Here is a 19,486-nt window from a genome sequence, read left to right on the forward strand (position 1 = left end):
CAATGAAACATGTTCCTAAGCAGATTTTTGCAGTAAAGCTACACCAAAATACGATGTAATAACTGAGCAAAATAAAACGAACTGTTCAATGCAGTTCTCGACTTCTCTGTGCTGTTTCTAATCAGCAGAGTATCCATGTTTATTAACAAAAGGAGCGTAACAGAAAACAGTGCTTGATCTACAGAGACTGGAATTCTGGGTCACTTTAACAGCATCTGCTTACGTGAGCAATAAAATCCTTGTTTAAGCTTATATTTACACACTTGTTCTTTAGTGGTAACTTCACCAACATCAGGCTGTTATTGACAGTTTCCAGTTCATTATTCAACATACACCTGTGGGTTTGTTTCCCCCCACACCTTGGAAGGCTGAACTCTCATTTATGAACATTGACAAATGTCTGACAGTCAGTGCTGCTTGCACTTGAATAACGAGACATGCACCACATGAAAAGAACATCTTTTACTGTTACCCAAACAAATAATAAGAAAAATAGCTTACCACAAAGCCACAAAGTTGCCTGAGGACTGATGTTTTCACTAGAGATCTAGGATGTTTATTCCAGTGCCTTACCACCTGCAGTCTCAAATTTAGAAAACCCACTCCAGATTCCAAGTTATTCATAACCTAGTTTATTTTGTTTTCACTTATCTAACAGTTGAATAGCTTACTTTTTAAAAAAAAAAAAACTTATTTAAGCAGCACAACATTTATGAAGACCCATCTGTGGTCCAGACATTTACAGTCAAATTAAACTGGTTAAAATCTTGTATACTTATACATGTACCCAGTATCAAAAAAAGCCTATTACGTTCACACAAAATGGATTTTACTGTATTATCCATGAAAATAAATTTTCTTCTGTTTATCCATCACAAAACAACAAGATGAGTAAATGCTGTTAAGACTTGAAATAAAGCTTAACTATTCCGTTGAAGCAACAATTAAAAGTCTGAATTAGCCCTACATTAAGATACTGGATAAATTCATCTTTATCTCTTCTTTTACTATGTAAGCACTAAGAGACATTTAAGTACTATTTTCTCACAGGACTGTTTATGCACCGCCTAACCAGAGTATTATTAACATACCATAGCCCACTCAATATCAGTTAAACCTCCTAATGAAGTTCTGATGAACTGCCACAAGGTGGAGGTAGATGCCTACAACTTGAAATTAGTTTAAAATAGAAAGGTAGACATGATGATGTATTCTAACATTTCATCATTGTGTTACTGTAAATATACTACCCGAATAAACATCACTCACTTTCAAAGTTACTAGAAAACTAGTTTGAGGAGGGGTTGGAAGAAAGAGAAGACAAGAATACTATTTGCTAGCTACAAAAACCTCTACCAAAAAATAGTGAAGTTACCATAGAAACAACACAACAAATCCCTATATAATTTAAAAAACTGTCGATTTAGGTAAATGGACTAGATTCCTGAGTAACTCGCAATCGAGTCAGACAGAAAGCAAATATTCATGACAGGTTTATTTTAAAGTAATGATCCCATGAAAAACAGTCTGCAATCTTTCAAGAAGCCCCCTACAACTGAAACCAGAACAGAGTTTCATGAACATTATGCATCAGTAGCTGAAGTCCTTAACCTTGGTTATAATGCAAGTCACTGGTAGCTGCAGCTAGAAGAGAATCCTTCCTTATTATCAAGCAGCAGATACATAGTTAACAAAGAGGAAGAACTGGATTTTTAGATGCAATACTACCTACCAACAGCAGTTAGCCTTGAAAAGGTTTACTTGAGGATCTCCCACGTGTGTTAGAGATTCTTCACTTTTATTTGTCTCCCCAGCCCTTTCATCACACACGGCCCCTGTACACTTATGTGACTAATAAAGACCATGAGGACCACGCTGCAACAAAACCATGCTGTGCTTCTGGCAGTGTGGGACCATAATGTTCTCATAGTCAGTAAACCCAGACAGCAGGGCTTACCTAGTGCATGACACTAGGTCAACATATTAAGGGGAGCCTTCACCAGCAGAAGCCATATGAAGAGAAGCTGCTAATGCTACTGACCACAAGGACACAGATGTTATCTGTTCTCATTTGTCTTCTCCTATTGACTGCCTTCAGAACAACGTAAACTACATCCAGTACTCCCTGGTGCTTTTACTGAACAGGAAACTGCAATGACTTATAAGAAAAATCATCCCTACAGCTTCAAGGATCAAGGGACTAAGTTAAACAAGTGGGGAAAAAAATACTAGCAGTTTTAAATTTGGTACCTAATGGTATAACAGTTTAACCAAACTAACAACTTTGTCTCCAACTCCTTTCTTAAGCTTTCTTAAAGTGTCAGCCAGCAAATACAGTTAAATGCATCTCAAAAACCTTCTGAACCTGCCTGCACATAGGTTACTTTTAAACCATAAAGTACAAAGCACCCTGAGATAGAAAGGAACAAGTTAGTATCAGAACTGGAAATAGTACAGCACAGTGCTATATTGTGAATCCATTTGCCCTGCCAACACTGAGGACTAATTAGCTGTACTGCAACAAAGGAACAATACAGGCATGCTGCTTTCATGCAAAAGAGAGACTGAAGTGCGCAAGGACAGTGCAAAAAAAAAGACATGCACTAACAGATTTACTCACATTCTATGTAAACATGCAACTAATTGACAACCTCCAACCAAATGGGGTTATAGTATGTCCCACAACTATTGTTAAATGCACTATCAGAGTAGAAACACAGCTTGTTAGACCCAGAGATCTCTGGGCTGACTTCCAAAGTTTAAGGCCTCGGAAGCGCTGTTGATGGCTGCGTCTGGCTGGAGTTCTGTGTGGTAAACAAACCTGCTTCTCCACACTTGGCTAATCGATTAGCTTTGGAAGCATACCTTGGCACAACTGGTCCTAATCCCCAGGTGCATCTACAAAAAAACTCCACTTTTCTAATTAGACCACAGTTCTTTATTTTCACTCAGCCATTCACTCTCTTCTGCCCTAGCCTGCCATGATTCATTTAAACTCATTTTAAAACCTGAACCAAATCAGACTCAGGTTCTAACTCTCCCTAAATTCCAACCATCTGCAAAAAGACAGAAGATATAGAGCAATTACAGTAGTTCTTCCTATGAGAATCTGTGGAAAGGTAGTTTTCACAAGACTATAACCACATCTGATAAATATAGCCTTTCAGCTCCAAGTTATTTTTCCTCTTCATTCTTCCTCCACCCCCACCCGTAAGGAGCACAGGCATAGTACATCAAGTCAACTTACATAAGAAAGTCACGCAGCCCAACCACAGTAAGTGCAGAGAACTTGGCTTCTCACTCAGCACTTCAGGGATTTTACTCAGGACTTTCTTGAGCTTAATCCTGTAAATTGAATGCCCATTAGCATCCAGAGTATATTAGGCATGCTCGTGGACTAATCTTCTCAGCTAAAATAATCTGAAAAGTGCAGCTGATGAATTTTGAGACCACATCGCAGTATGAAGCAAAACATTATGATTAGGTATGACTGGAGCTTCACTTTAGGAGCATACACTATTGACCCAAACTAAAATGGCCATCCCTAAAACAGCCAAAAAAATCATAAAACAGTAATAGTTGCATGTAGTTTACCAAGTATTGGAGAAAAAAATATTCTTTTCCCAGCCATCTCAAAGACTATGAGCTCATACAATGAACGTGATTTCTGAAGTGGCTCAACTCCAAGAAAACACTTGTGGGGGGGAGATGAAGGGGAAGTGTTCAATTGTAAAAACAAAATTCATCGTTCACACAATACCTTAGAAGGAATTAGAGTCCTGAAATGAACATAGCTCTGGTCACTGACATACTGCATTTTTCTATTCAGTTATTTTAGCTCAACATTTTACAGTGTAGAAGGTGCTACAATGTGTTAACTTTTGAAGTGCATACCACAATGAAATACCCATGGAGATAACTTACATAGGAATATGTAGTTTAAGCATTCTTACAAGTAAAAATACTGAAACCCTAACTAGTTTTAACACAGGTTGGTACTTCAATAAGAGTCAACAGCATCTGCTCAGCTGATAAACACTTCTATAAAGATTAAGCAGCATCATACTATTAAAAGTAATGCAAACAGTATTTCCTAATAGAACTAGAACTCATACTTCTCTAAAAAGAGCCTAAGAAAACTTAACTTTACTTAGCTTTATTAATAAAACAATTAAAAGGTTGATGTGGCATTTAGAACAAGATGTCAGATAATCGTAAAACAGCAATGAATCCAGACTAAAAAAGAATTAAAATCACATGTACTAAGAACCGTCCCTGTCCCTGGGAGCCAGCTGTAAATAGCATTCTTCCTGCAAGTAGCCCATCATCTTTACTGGGAAGTAATTCACAGAAAGTCATCACAGAGGAAAAGTCAGTGCTTATATTTTTACAATCATGCATTCAGAGCACAAACAGGAAACAAGCACTTATTTACACGGATTCAGTTTTTAAAACCATGTGTACATTGCCATCATTTAAAGTGCAAGCTACATGTCTGCTGAATTCCTTGAAGGCATAACAGGTGAGATGCAAATTAAAATACTGACACCAGTAGTTATACAACTAACCACTGATGACAGCAGCATATTTCAAACCCTGACCAACTCAGTATGTTACTTCCTCTTGTATATTACCAGCCAAACATATATTCCATTGCTTTAGATACAATACTTTCATCTTTCCTAGGCGTTTGTCTGTCAGAAACCACCTAGAAGGCAAGGAAAAACAGCAAGAGAAAAAAAAAATCAGTTCATGTAGTTTAATTCTTTTTACACTAACTTTTTTTTTTTTTTTTTTTTTTTTGTAATTTAAGTGTTACTATATATTGACAAATATCTAAGTTTCAAAAGTAGTTCTCAATCTCTGGAACAGTGAAGAGGTTTTTTTTTTTTTTTTTTTTTTTTTTTTTTTTTTTAAATGATTTTATAGGCCAAACTGACTAAGTTTGTACCTGTGCCACATCTTTACCCAGTCACTATAAGAACTGACAAGAAAAAGGGCCAAGGTCCCATTAAAGTCAATGTGTGTCAAGCCTCACACACAACAGAAAAAACACACATTTCTGTTTCCCTTAAAATACCTGGTAGTCACTAGTGGAAGCTTTATATGCTGTTGCAAGAGGTCTCATTGTAGAAATTCTTGTAGTATTTGCAGGTTGTACTGGTGTGCCTACAGATTTCGTAGGTGGAGTGAAAACTGAAGACACTGAAGATGTAGAGCTTCTTTCAAAGTTTTCCATCACAGTCTAAAAAGAAGGTTAATGCAATATAAGTGAATATTTAAAAGCAGCATTTGTAAGTTTATCTAGAGTTGATAGAAGCGTTTATGTGCCATAGAAAGCAATGAGTACACTTAAAGTGCCTGTCAGTAGAGAGCACACAAGGTGCTTACATACAAAACTCCAAGCATTTTCCTAACCGCAGTTATGTGTATGTTGCATTATGTGCCACTGCAAAGTGAAGCTCATAATCCGTTGGCTGCACGTACTAAACATCAGCCAAGTTTGAAATCATATATAGAAATACTGTAAAACTTGCAGCAAGCCTCATCTTTTTCAGGCCCATTTGAATACAAGTAGTACAACATCCTCCTCCTGGAGGCTTCTAAAATATTTTACCTGTTCTGTTTAGGAAAGCCTCCAAGTCTTTATGAACTTGTACCTTTTGGGTCAGATTCAGTTTACCAAGAAGCTTCATTTACTCCCCTTGGCAAATGCTACAAAATGGAGTCTTCAGGCACATTTAGAAGGGAATGCACATGGAATGGAAGAGACAGCAAGCGACTTGATGTGAACTATGAATTCCAAGAAGGATCCAGAAAAGACAAGATGGGAAAATTACAACCAATCAGGAGAGACCTGATTTATTGGATTCAGACTCAGTGGAGCATTCATACACAGCATTCAACCAGCCTAAGGAAAGCAGAAATCCAGAAACACGTGTGGCAGAAGAAAGCTTTCCAAAAATACTGGGTAGGATTAGCATCTAGCGTAGGTGGCTGCTGATTGCTCACTCATTTCCATGTGTTCCCCTCATGCTTATATCTACTTTTAAATCAGAAGCCCATACTGATATCAAATCCATCTTATTTACTTTTCAATTGCAAGGAAAAGTTTTACAGGCTAATGCCAAGCTCTCAATGGCTTAGTCTCCAGAATTCTCTTGCCTCCACAGTACAGATTATGTTTGTTCATATTTTAAAGCAGACACTATACACAAGAGGTAATAAGAATTCAAAAACAAAGAAGAGATCAGATATCTGACAAATGTCCCAAATCATCACGTGTAGAGTTTCAGTTTACAGGAAATTCAGTCAGTGATACAAACTGGAAAGCAAAATATTAAATAAATAAGAAGAGAGAACCAAACCCCTACCATTAGAAACCCATGGAGGAAAGTGGCACTGAACTATGTTTGTTTCTGAATTTTAAATCAATATAAGGAATGTTTCAATCTGATATAAGATCAAGTAATTTCAAGCTCAATTTCTAGGACCTTCTTCTCAGAAGGTTTACAATTGAAAGCTTACATTACTCCTTAGTATCACTTATCCTTAGAGTAGACCAAAAGAAAAATAGGGTTAGAACTGTGTTGCTAGCAAGTTTTCTGCCTAATGTACTAAGATAAACTAAAGAGTCAGCATCAGGCAAGTAGTCACATAAAAAGGAGTCAGAAGATTCAAGCGACAGCTGGGAGCAATAGCAGTCTTAATCCACCCTCACATATCTACCCCAGTCCCTCAATTGTCTGTGTTATGGTTTCACTTTATCTTACACAGCAACATAACTCCATGCATTATAGCTTCCATCCATCACAGATTTCCCATAATGATCCTTCTCAGCAGGTCATTTTGTTGACTAAGTAAGAAAAATTCACGTAAGGTATAATAGACTATATGTAACAACTACATAATGCTTTGTTATTCAAACAAAAAAAAAATAAAATAAAGGGAGTGGAAGAAATAAAGAGGAATCCCAAAAGCAGAGCGCCTTACATTTAAATGAGAGCAGCTGTTAACTTACTTTATCTATACAAGGTTTGACACCGATCATGATAGATTCACCAAAAATTCTTCCATCTTTGCTTAAGGCTTTTCGGGCTTGAAGCTTAGACTGATATCGAATATGCATCCAATTTCCTGTGTTGGACATCTACATGCGATTAAATGAAAAAAACTGTGAAATTTAGCCTTTTTAAACAATGAGACAGTGTTTTCAGAAATAAGTTTGGAAAGACATACCACGTGCTTTAATATGTTTCCATACTGAGCAAACTGTAGAAGAATATATGAAGCAGATGCTTGAGGAAATCTGAAAGACAGGAAAAATTCTCCAGAAATTATGAGTTGTTTAGGATTTTTGGTGCTAAAATGCAACTCTGTGAAGGGCTTTTAGAAATCCAGAACAGACCAATATGTTAATACTGTTTTAGAAGCAGTAACTTGTGTAATGCTATCTTCTAGGCAATTTTACTTTGCCACGCAAAATTGTAGAATGGTGCCTTTTCAACTTAAAATAATGATAATGCAGTTTAAGGTAACAGGTATGTGCAACTGCTGGCTTTAATCACAGCTGTATTTCCTGCATAACCCAGGATTGCCAGACAGTAACAATGTCCAAGTGCTCCTTGTTCCCATACATTGCCAAGACTTTGCCCATGATTCTCCTAATATTTGAGATATTAACTTACCCAAATACAGTTACCCATGTGTCATCAAGTTGATCTTCTGAAGTTAGGGAATCACCCTGAGTATAAAAAGGATCTAGCTGAGCAGGAGATAGAGTAGTCTTTCTGGGCTGTCCAATACTTGCAGGACTGAACATACTTGAAGCTGTTAAATTGAAATGGTACTGTTTAACAAGTTATTTTTGCAAGACAACTTAGCTTAAAAGCCTCTACTAAAAGAATAAATTCAGTATCAAGTGTTTCACTTGTACATGAAAGAGGTTTGGTAGAGGTTTATTTGCAGACAGACAGTACGTCAATCCAAACTTCATAACTGACAAGATACTACTAAGTTTTGTGACTAGTTACCTAGCTTCCTCCTTAACCCCTCAACAGCAGCAGATGAATACAGGTATCATATAGGAACAATGCACCCAGAGTTAAGCTTAGCAAGAAGCCACGGGTTCATACAGAAACTATGAAGATGGAAGACCAGTCATCAATCTCTGCAGTTTAACTCAAGTATAAACACCTTTGTGCTCTCTTCAGAAAGATTCTATATAAGGAGTAAGTAAAGTTGACTGAAACTCAACCAGTCTGAGTGGAAAAGAATTTCCTATCCACATACTATCTGAAAAACTAGTTAAAAGAACAGATGCAGATCCTTTGCAAATGAGCAAGGAGTTGGTGTAGTTTGGACATTGATTTTTGCCTACTAAGGAATGAATTAAGAAAGTAGATTGCCTATTTTGATAGAATATCTACCTGTTCCAGGGGTTGATGGCATATTTCCAACCAGCGGGCTCTGTGTTAGGGAAAAGCTGGCCTGCATTAAAAACACAGAAAGTAACAAATCATTCTTACTGGTACGCTTTTCAGACCAAAAGAGATCTTTTTCAGGCAACTTAAGTGTCAGGCGGGAATATTAAGCCTGCCTTAAGTCAGGAGTAACTTAAGAGTAATAGCAGACATTTACATTTATGTTTAACACAAAGTTCCTAAAGAAGCTATTTGACACCTTTTACATTCCAGCACCCAGTAGGCCTCAACTATTACATTCTGGAGTTTCCAGCTGATTAGTAAGCCTTAAAATATGCAGTTAAATTTAAGCCTCTTATCAAGAGTTAAGTATTAGAGTGTATGGGAATGCAGACCAAGCTACTTCACATAAGGCAAGCAACACAAGCAACAGGATTGAAAGCATCTAGAGTATTTTATCTAACAAGAAAGCACTGCTGTTATACGAGAAAAAAGGCTTACTTAAATTTAGGTCAAGCTTTAAGCATTGGAAAATTTGGTTAACAAACCCTTCACCTAACACCAATCACATGTACTTGGTGAAGCTTAGTAACTTTTGGTATCAATACTCAGAAATCTTATACTTCATCTTTCTCAAAATAGGCATTTCACCACTGCTATCAGCCAGCAATTCACACTAAGTACATCCTGATGGAAAGGATGCCAGTATCATAAATTACCAGCATCTGATTTTCACCTTCTAAACAGCTTAGAACAATTGTAGTCATTACTACTTTCCCTCTAAACTATTTAGTGTCAAGTTTTAATTGCTAATAGTTTGGGGGGTTGCTTTCTGTGTTTTTTTGTTTGTTTGTTTGTTTTTTGGTTTTGTTTTTTTAAAAAAACACAGAAGAATTTCAATTTTTGAAACAATTTTAGCATATTTTTATCCTCAATCGTGGCATATCTTAGAAAGAAGTTCAAATGAACTGCAGCACCTGTCATCCCAGCCACGTGCATTCTCATTATTTTTTTGAAGTTATCTAGTCCTTTAACACAGTAAAGGATTCTCTCCCTTTTTGGAAAACTTTCAGAATAAACCTTTCAGAAGGCAAAATTCAATGAAAGGTCTACTCAACCAGTGAAAGGCCTTCTCCCTGCATCAACAGATGCATGTTCACTGACGCTAACCCACTAACGCTTGACTGCTCAGTTGAGGTAAGCAGCAGAGCTTATTATTAGCATAACCTTCTAGAAATTTTACTGATACTCTTTTGAAGTTAACCCCACCCCCTCACCCAAATTTTGATCAGATATTTTACTCAGCATAAATTTCCTTCTACCTTGGTAGCATTGCCTCTGTTGCCTACTAAAAGAAAAAGAACACATATTTGGACCTTTCTGGCAATCAGCAGCTTAATAAATTGACAGGAAGGTGAAAAGCTGTAACAAGTTTGCATTTGTCACATACAAAGCACAACAGAAGAATGATTCCTATTTTTCTTTCTCTGCAGTCTATCAAAAAACCTTAACGACAGGAGATAGCTTATTACTTCACTTTACTACAACGGTTTATATAACTGAGAATTTAGAAAAGTGTCTGGTGAGTCTTCAGATCATGCTGTTACTTAATTCAGTTATTTCGTGTGCCTGTTTCTCCGTACCCTGAGAGATGCAGTCGTGGAGCTATCTCACATCTTCTGCTAAGAAAAAGGCAGTACTTAAAACACTTACTGGTCTTCTTGAGGTTAGCGGTGTAGATCCAAGTCCAGGACTAGATAATTCATCATATATGCTTCTAACTGGTGGAGCACCGCTTTTATCTTTGTGCGTAGGGACTACTGGCTGTGGGGGAGAGCCACCTGCAATTAAAAGGATAAAATGAAAAACATAAGAAAACTTGTAATTTTAGTCTAGGGCTAATTGTTCTTGGAAGTTCAACAGAAATTTAGTCATGACAGACTTGATTCTTTCACTAGGAGTTAATACCAGCTGACCAAACTGTTCAGGTTTGAATGTTCTGTGCAAGAATACCACCTATTTACCAGAAAATGTCTCTTTACAGAAATATCATTTAAAACTTTTAGATCTCTGGATACCAAACACACCTGATTAAATGCGATACGTTCACTACTTACACACACTTGCTCTTTATGAGCAGTTCTGAGCATAGCTACATTTTTCTATTTTGAGGCAGATTAGTAATAGAGCTTCATTGTTTCAAAGAATGATGTCTTGTAGCAGAGATGAAAAAGCATGGTTTAAGACTTAAGGGGCATACTACATGCTAAATAATCATACAAAGAAGCGCACAAACATTGCACATGCCACCACAATCCCGCTGTCCAAACTCCTTTATTTAATATGAAACTTCATTAGAAAGAAAAGCGTAAGCTCTTGAAAGCAGGAACTACCTTGCATTTGGACAGGATGAAGTTAAGTAACCTAATCTCTCTTTTTTCTTATATTTATTCTGGGGCTTCCAGCATACCAGAGAATTACACTGACTGAAATATTTTTATATGTACCTTTGAATACTTTGTGTAGGTTTACCCCAGAAAAAGCAGTTTGAACTAACAGTTTTTACTTACAGAAAAAAAAAAAACACGTCACTTAAGGATTGAAAAGTACTTCTGAAAAACTTAACTCTGAGCTTCAGTACTCTCTCAATAGTGTAACACACACAAGAACTGCTATACTGTATTAATAAAGCACTCCACCCTCAAGGCCTAAGTTCAAACCATGTACTTAACCACTCATTTTGGTTAGTGTCTTATTCATTCCTCCTTTTCTGTAACTGAAACTCTGTGGCTGTAATAATCCCTTTTAAAAAATTATTAGGCCAAATACACACGAAATAATCATATGCCCAAGTTTCCTAAGAGGCTTGTATTCAAGAAGAAACAAACCAAAAGTAGGAAAACAACAGACAACCAATCCTACTATGAAACTGAAAGAAAAAGATTGTCTTGGAGTATTTTCACCTTAGATTTCTTTCAAAAGAACTAGCACACTAACATCACCTCATATTTATATTACGCCCAATAATTCATTACAAAAGCCAACACCACCCATGATACAGAAGACAGTGTTACAACTATTGCTTCATTCCTCTGTGAAACTGACATGTAATGACATCATCCCTGAAGTACAGGCAAAAAAAAAAAATTCTTCTGCATCTACTTCTGGGAAATATCACTACTCCAACCCAATTACAGCAGACACTAATAGTGTAAAGTTAAATTACTACATACTAATTATTTCTTAATTTTTCTCTTTCCAGTTTTTTTTAAGTCTGAAAACTAAAAAAAAGCTTTCTAGAATTCATTGTAAAGAAATCAGCTGCTTCCACAAGCCGCTTGTACAAGTTAGCAAGCACATCTCCCTGCTTCGAACAAAGAAAACATTGATAGCTCTACATACAATCAACCTGTAAAGAGATATATAAACTGAATTTATGTTAGGCAAGGCTCATGTTACCTTCCCTGTAAAAGCAACTGTTTCTGGTACCAAAGCTTCTATGTTTAAAGCATTTATTAATCTTAAGCCTACTTTAAAGAACTTTGACAAACTTTATTGAACATACATGAACTCAGCATTAAGCAAATTATAAAGCCTGCAACAGTCACGCTGAGCAGTAAGATGAACCAAATTTTTTTTCTTTCAGTATAAATTTTCAGCATTTTATGAGTCCTGACCTGCAAGCAGAGGAGATCTCATTTCCATTACGCCAACAGAAGGGCCACTCAAGGAGCGGGGCTGTGGAGTCACCGGAGCAGGTAGATCTCCCATCAGGAACCCGGGGAGGAACTGAGCGCTGGCTCCTGGCTTGGGAGACATGGGGGAGCCCAGAGTCATCGGCTCAGCTCCTGTTGTAACGCAAACGAGAGTTAAAAACATTGAGGAAGCCAAATGGTCTAGACCATTGCATCGCTTAAACAGCGGTTCTATTTAAAATAGAAGAACATATAGCGAGTAAGACGCTGCAACTTCGCCTACTTGAAACATAACTTATCTCAGTCTTTTATTTTTAAGAACAGCACGAACCGCCGCGCAGAGACTCTGTTCCTAACAAATATCGCTGTGGTGGCACGTTGTTTTAGGGGTGTTTGTTACACGAAGTGAAATCCTGACGAGCCCGGCCTCCCACTCCGCCTGGCTCGGGCCCACCGCGCCCACCTCGCCGCTTCCCCTCAGCCCAGCCGCCGCGGCCAGGCTTGCGGCCCCCCGCTGGCTCCCGGAGGACGGGGAGAGAAGGGAAAGGAGCAAAGAGGGTCGGAGGCAGCCCCGCAGCTCACCTGCGGCCGGCGGCTCCATGGCGGAGGCGGCGGGAAAGGGCCAGCGGCAGCAGCGCTTTCAAACGGGCCAGCCCTTCCTCCCGCCGTCACTTCCGAGCCGCCCGGCCGCCATCTTGTGCCGGGCCCGCCTCCCGACTGAGGGACGGGGGGGTCCCTTCGGCTTCAGCCCGTTAACACAGAACAACCACACGCAGTGCTTTTCTTCTATTATTTTATTGTACATCAACATATCCAACCATTTAGAACTGGCGTGAAGACCACAAAAATACAGCTATTAATAACATCTTTTTTTAACAGATTCTGTGGTGTGGTTTTGTGGTTGGTTTTTTTCACACACATCAACTTAAGAAGCTTTTTCCAGCCTGAGATCTGTCAGGATGGTAAGAAGAAAAATAAACCAATGCCATCTATCCTATGTTGTCTGTTCTTTATATGTGACGTGCAATAGAGTGAGGGGACAGCAGTGGAGGACTGAACGCAAAGACAAGGCAGTAGCAGGGAGATATAAATGTTCTTCTTATCTCCGCTGAAGTAATTACCAAAAAAAAAAAAACAACTGATAGCTTGGTTCCCACCACTTCACAAACATCATATTAGTGCACTTCGAGTCACTGCTTGATGGGAAATAGTAGAAAGAAATGAAGCATTAAAGCATCCTACACCTTTTTACTTCTATCAAAAGACCATCTGTTTTAATTTCTAAAAATATTTAATGGCTGGCTAGCCCACAAAAAGTACTAAAATCCTTTTTAGTTGCACTATCAATTTAAGATCCAATAGCAAGGTACTTTATTATATGAACATCTTATTATCTAGATTTTACAACCAGCTAGGATGGATAAAGATTTGGTTTAGCATTAAAGAAAATAGGGCAACTTTATTATCTCAGTTAAGATTTTATTTCCTTTCTCTACTGCCTATATTCTCTGATGGTTCATTAAAAATTATTAAAAAAAAAATCTCTTTATTCTACTATTGCAAGGAAGAATTATCTTTTATCCTTGCTCTAGGAAAAGCTTGCTCTTGGGCTAAATCATCTATCAAATCTGTGTAGTACCATATGGCCTTTAGACTAGATGCTGAAAAACGGGGACAGAAGGGTGAACACTGGAAAAAAAACATAAAGAGTTTAAAATGCACCTGTGAAAGGGGACTGCAAAACGAGAGATTAAAGCACAAACAGCATCTGGTACTGTATAGTCAAAACAGATTGTTTCAATTCACCCTTTTGATCAGTCGTGATCATCTATGCTTCCATTTGCCTTTATATTCTGTTCTTCATACTTGTGAAGCTGCTCCATGAAGCCAGGATTTGGACAAACAGCAGGCCTTGCACTTTTCACCAAGGAATAGGCTCTAGCAAAACTCAGTCTTTCTGAATTCATCAGAAAACCAATGACTATTGCTGCTGCACGAGAGACTCCTGCATTACAGTGGACCAGCACCACACCGTCCTTCAAGAAACAAAATGAAACATTAGTTGGGATATTCATTAAGTAGATAACAACAAGAAACATTATAGCAGAGGAACTTTATTTACAATCTATTCAAATTTATTAAAAGTTCCTTGCTGAGCTCAAAGCAAATATATATACATATAGACAACCCAAAAAACAGATACGTGAGTCCAAATTGAATATTTTTGTAATCAAGGCCACTTTATAATTACCAAATACTTCAGATCTAACTAATGTTTCAGAACTAAAAAACATTCCTGTGTCCCTTTCCCCAACACCTTCCAACTGCCTCCTCACGTAAAAACCAAATCACAGATATCTGGGATACTAAGATCCTTGATCTACTTGGGTGCTAACTTTAAAATGTATTTTATTTGCAATATGGAAAGGAACTTAACTCTATCTTGTTACCAGGTTAAAAATACAGAAAGGCAGCAAACAGCTAGGCACAGAGGCAGCTATTAGAACATCCTGTAGTTTCAGTCACACGCTTCTTGCATACTCTGGAGTTCTTCAGTGAAGATTCTGGGTAAGCAGGATCATGCATAGGAATAGAAAAATCAGAAAAGATATCGTGTGATTTGCAACAAATCTCCACCTCACCATCACACTGCTGATACAATTGTAGTGGTTGGTACAGCTGGCTCAACTATGGTCCCTTGCCTGGGGACTAAGGTGCAAAATCCAACGCTACTGAGCTTCTTGTCAATTCACAAATGTTTCTCCTGGTGGTTAAAATCAGGCTTAGCCTGTATTATATACAGAACTGGTATTATTAGCCTACTTAAAAATTTCTCACACAATCTTTGAGATACCTGAATGACTCTAAAAAGATGCTGCAAGTTCCATTACAAAATACTGAGCACAAAGACATCTAGATAATCTAGTGTGGCTTCAGACACATTTCCAGTGCCCAGGCTCTGTGACCTTGTCATGGTTGTGTGCCAGACTATGGCCTGGCAAAGGCTTGGCCTGAACTGTTTGCCAAACACCACTTTTCAACAGCAACAACAACAAAATCATGAGCATCTCCATATTCTGAATAAAGATATTAAAACACAATACAACCTGCTCAGATATTTGAGGCTACACAAGTATTTTCTAGACATAAACAGCCTGCTCTGTCTGTCCTTAACATGCACAAATTATTCAATGGACATGTTGACCAGAGGAGAAAAAGATGTTGTAGCCAACAGGGCTGCAAGAACTTTATGATTTATGTCACAGAGATGGGAGTTCCAGTTACCTGGTGTATTAATGTACACACAGAGCAGAAAATGGTTCCTGCTCCAAAAATCTTCCAGTTTAAAAAATAAGACCAAGTATGAGTTTTATTATCCTTGTTGATGAAATGCTAAGCTGAGAGGAGAGGAATGACTTGCTCAAGTTAACACAATAAGATTATGGCGGACCTAGGAACTGAATCTAAGCTTGCGCATCCCAGCAAAATGAATCACAAACCCACTCTTTTTTCGCAATGGAAATCACATCCCCTTCACATCACCTGCTGGAAACTGTAACCTTCATTCACTTGCTCACATTCATAGGGGTGTGTTTCCTAATCACACAGACTGTAGCACAGTAGAAGGCAGACTTCTACATGTACTTCCCCTCACGTAGGAATTGTCACTGGCAACCTGTAATCCACTGTCTCCTTTACAAAAATAAACCATTAAAATTACTGTTATGCTACAGCTAATGAAGCAATTATTCCAGCTTAACCACTGTAGATCCAGAGTAGTTTTTACTGATTTAACCAGTTTTTAGTGATTTTACTCAGAAAAATATTATTTTACTGATAATTTTTTTCCAGGCAAACCTACCATAATTGAGATGAATATCTTGCAGTGGCACTGAAGATAAAAAATAAGCAGTTAAAGTTATCCATTTTTTTCCTTTGTAGAGTTCATGCTTTATTTTCCACGTTCACATTGCTTTAAAGTTTCTATTTATGCCTACTTTGTTATACATTGCCAAAAATTATATAATGATATCCACAGAGTAGACTTGGAAACATGGGCAATCACATTAAATCAAATATAATACTGAGCACATTCATTTTTCCTTGCTAAACCCTGTTGCTTATTTATATGAAGTTGAATTTGGCACATAATTCTTGACTAATTTTGCATTATATATGAGCAATATGATTTGACACAGGTCACCATGTCATGGAAAATCTGCCTGCCAATTTGCAGCCTAGAGGAAGAGGTGAGCTCTGATCAGTATCAGAATTTGTACCGTGATGTCTACAGATTCAAGCAGTTAGCAGTTTTAGAAAACTCGATCCTGTTACAAGTACCAGCTGTCAGCAACTTACTGAACAACTTACATGCTTTATTTACATTCTCTAATTTAAATGCTCTCATGCTACTTTATTATTAACAATGTTTTAGTAATAATTTCTTATATAGCATGTTTTCTCACCAGAGAAGGGTCTCTTCCTCTGCCACCTCAGGAGATGAAACAGTAGTATCTCTTTGTAATTACTTACACAAAATAGCACTTCATGATACGCTTTATCATAAGGACTTTTAACACCAGCTTGACAAAGCAAATAAAGTGATTCAAAAACATCTGGAGATTTGCCCCCACACTACTGTCATATGCTTCATGAACTGACCTTGCAGAACATCTATTCCATCAACTACCTGATCTTTCGAGTAACTTTTTCATTACAAAACTACTGATATTTCTGTAAAAAAATCAGGAAAACCGCCTAGTTTACAAAATAGTAACTGGAACATAAATAGCAGAAGCAGAAAACAACACCATGCAGTTATGAATGGCAAGTCTCATTTAGAAATGAAGTGGAAACTGTAACAAGAAACTTTGAATTGGTCATTGACAATGTGTATCACATAGCTTATAAATGATACATGAGAGGAAAGAACATTGTGTGACACAAAGCAAGCTGGGGCAAGATTATCTTCTTTTATCTCAAGCTATGTAAGTAATGAATATGGTAGATATAGTAAAATAAGGTACAGTAACATCTGGTTGTCACATCATTGTGTTTAAAACAAACAATGGTTGTTATAAATTATACAGTAAACCCAAATATAACAAGTAAGAGTCAGGGATAGTCTCAGTTATATGCAGGGCTGCCAAGCAACCCCAAATGCAGTCCCATCATGTTATTTCCTATGCTATGTCTTTTTTTTTCAGCAGTTAAAATCGCTGGTTGGCTCCAAGCCTACTAATGCATTCTCTGACAGTCTTGGTACATAACTGTATGTGGATGCATGGTTTTTGACAGAAGAAGCTGCTTTAGATTTCAAATAGGGAAATAAATAACTAATAGCATTAGTTATTGACATACTGTACCTGGATCTTGGCCTTCTCAATAAACTCAAAACATTCTGGGAAATAGGAGGTGATATCAGTTTCTGGGATGTCCAGAATAGAAATGGTCTTGTATATAAAGTCATTAACAAAGGCATTTTGGACTCCATATGCCACATTTAGAATATGCGTAACCTAAGTTAAAAAAAAAAAAAAAAAGGCATTTTCTAAAGACAGCAAGCAAAATGAGCAGTAACAATGGTAAATAATTTTTTGTGTAAGTTACAATCTGCGTATGTCTAATCGCATTGGTCAGTTTTACATACATATGACATGCTTTTCTACAAGTTTTACTATGAGTTAAAATTTAGCACAACATATATATATATATATGCTATATATGTTATATATATATGTTGTGCTATATTTCACTTTAACTGAAACAAATTGTCAATTACCATCCAGGCAACAGGGGTATTTCAAGTCTTCATACCTACTGAAGCTATTTCAAGTCTTAGTTTTCATTTATTTAATGTCTGTGTGGGTATTCAAGATCCATTTCAGTTTACAAGTAGGAATCATGTGATTCAGCACTACAGTTTAAACAACTCAGGATGGAACAGAAGTTCTGTTTTACAGTACAGACACACTGTCCAACGGGAAAAGAATAAATATCAATTTGTAAAAAAAGTTTTTAGGTACACTGAATGTGACAGTCAACATATTGCAGGGAAATGCCAAGAAATTTCAAGTGACCATAAATACCTCAGTAGTCACAGATGACTCTTAACACCTCAACATTTAGTACCACAGCAAGGAAGACCTGCTGTCAATCTGATCAGTGAGCTTTACACCTCCTGCTACAAACCACGTGCTTGAAGAGTTTTCCTTTCCCTCTCAAGACAAATGAGAGGAAATAAAAAGATCTGTGCTCACCCAAATACAGAGACTGAAGGAAGGATTTTCAGCAGAAAAGAGAGATGTCAGTCCACCGGTGGATGATAAAACAGAAAGCAATGGGAGAGCACAGATCACCCAGTGATTCCCCAGATTTAAAGCCTGCCCAAACCCATCAGCCTAATGTTTGTGCTGAGTTACCCACACTGTTTGCTGGAGCACAAGGATCTCCAAGTAAACTATACCTGCACTTGGCAGAAGACACTGAGTCTGGCCTCCTGCCATCTGTGCTCTGTTCAGGGTAAGGCCAGCTTGTGAATTATTTTAATTTACTCTGAACTGATGTTTAGATGGCAATAGATGCCAGACTGGTGCATTCCCTGCCCTGCTGAACTGTCCATAGGCCATATCACCCCGTTACTCTGAAAAGACCAGACTTGAGGACAAGCTTGGCGCTATTGCTTTGTTTTCCTTGTTCCAGAAGCCGCTGTAAGGACATGGATCTGGTTCTGCTCAGCATCCAAACCATGAACACACACAGGGCAATGAGGAATTCACTTGTCACCAGAGTACAAGTTGTGTAGGGGAACACTCTGGCTTCTTGCGAAGCCCTGAGGCATGGAGCAGCTGCGAGCGACTGCCTTTTACAAGGACTAGTAACTCGAAGTTACTCGAGGACACCTCAGCATTTCCAACTCGAAAATAACCATCCCCGGCCCGCCTTGGCGCGACGTTACCTCGTGCTTGGTGAGGGTGTCCAGATCGTGAGCGGCGTCCTGCGACCCTGCGAAGAGAGCGAGCCCGTTGCCACCGCCGCCGCTCACCTCACGCCCCTCCGCGGCCGCCCCTCGCCCCGCACTCACCCAGCAGCAGCCACGGCCGCACGGCGCCGACCTGCAGATCGCAGCTCAGGTCCCGCACGAAGCCGCCGCCCGGCAGCGCCTCCTCCTCCTCGGACACCTGCAGGCAGGCGCCCCGCCACGTCTCGACCAGCCGCCTGCCCGTCAGTGTCGTCACCCGCGTGCGCTGCTGCCGCAGGTTGGCCCTGGAGAAGCTCCGGATCTCCTGGGCGAGGGACTGCATGGCACCAGCACCTGGCTGCCCGCCGCTCGGCCCGACCCGGCCCGGCCCGGCTCGGCCCCGGGGC

At 38.6% G+C, this 19,486-nt stretch overlaps 2 protein-coding genes across 2 annotated transcripts; both read right to left on the reverse strand.

Annotated features, from left to right (window-relative positions):
* Positions 1–449: 449 nt before the first annotated feature.
* NUP35 (nucleoporin 35) lies at positions 450–12,832 on the reverse strand. Its single transcript, XM_035571509.2, has 9 exons — positions 12,701–12,832; positions 12,101–12,271; positions 10,137–10,264; positions 8,430–8,490; positions 7,689–7,830; positions 7,240–7,309; positions 7,022–7,150; positions 5,081–5,245; positions 450–4,708 (listed from the first exon to the last, which is right to left on the reverse strand). The coding sequence occupies exons 1-9, from the start codon at positions 12,717–12,719 to the stop codon at positions 4,631–4,633; spliced, it is 963 nt and encodes a 320-aa protein (XP_035427402.1). The 5' UTR covers positions 12,720–12,832; the 3' UTR covers positions 450–4,630.
* A 65-nt stretch (positions 12,833–12,897) lies between these two features.
* Positions 12,898–19,486, reverse strand: DUSP19 (dual specificity phosphatase 19). Its single transcript, XM_035571521.2, has 4 exons — positions 19,203–19,486; positions 19,077–19,123; positions 17,485–17,637; positions 12,898–14,154 (listed from the first exon to the last, which is right to left on the reverse strand). Exons 1-4 carry the CDS (start codon positions 19,420–19,422, stop codon positions 13,933–13,935), a joined length of 642 nt encoding a protein of 213 aa, XP_035427414.1. The 5' UTR covers positions 19,423–19,486; the 3' UTR covers positions 12,898–13,932.

This window comes from Cygnus atratus, chromosome 6, assembly GCF_013377495.2.
Source record: "Cygnus atratus isolate AKBS03 ecotype Queensland, Australia chromosome 6, CAtr_DNAZoo_HiC_assembly, whole genome shotgun sequence".
In the NCBI taxonomy this organism is placed as follows: domain Eukaryota; kingdom Metazoa; phylum Chordata; class Aves; order Anseriformes; family Anatidae; genus Cygnus; species Cygnus atratus.

Bases quoted from the DNA above. Each gene is read 5' to 3' on its own strand.
- NUP35 (XM_035571509.2), bottom strand. The intron at 10,265-12,100 runs GTCAGGACTCAT...TTTTAATTGCAG, and splicing joins GAGATCTCCTCTGCTTGCAG to GTGGCTCTCCCCCACAGCCA. The intron at 8,491-10,136 runs GTAAGTGTTTTA...TTTTTAATGCAG, and splicing joins CGCTAACCTCAAGAAGACCA to GCCAGCTTTTCCCTAACACA.
- DUSP19 (XM_035571521.2), bottom strand. From the start codon at position 19,422: ATGCAGTCCCTCGCCCAGGAGATCCGGAGCTTCTCCAGGGCCAACCTG. The intron at 19,124-19,202 runs GTGAGTGCGGGG...CTCTCTTCGCAG, and splicing joins GCGGCCGTGGCTGCTGCTGG to GGTCGCAGGACGCCGCTCAC. The intron at 17,638-19,076 runs GTAACGTCGCGC...TTTTTAACTTAG, and splicing joins ACACCCTCACCAAGCACGAG to GTTACGCATATTCTAAATGT.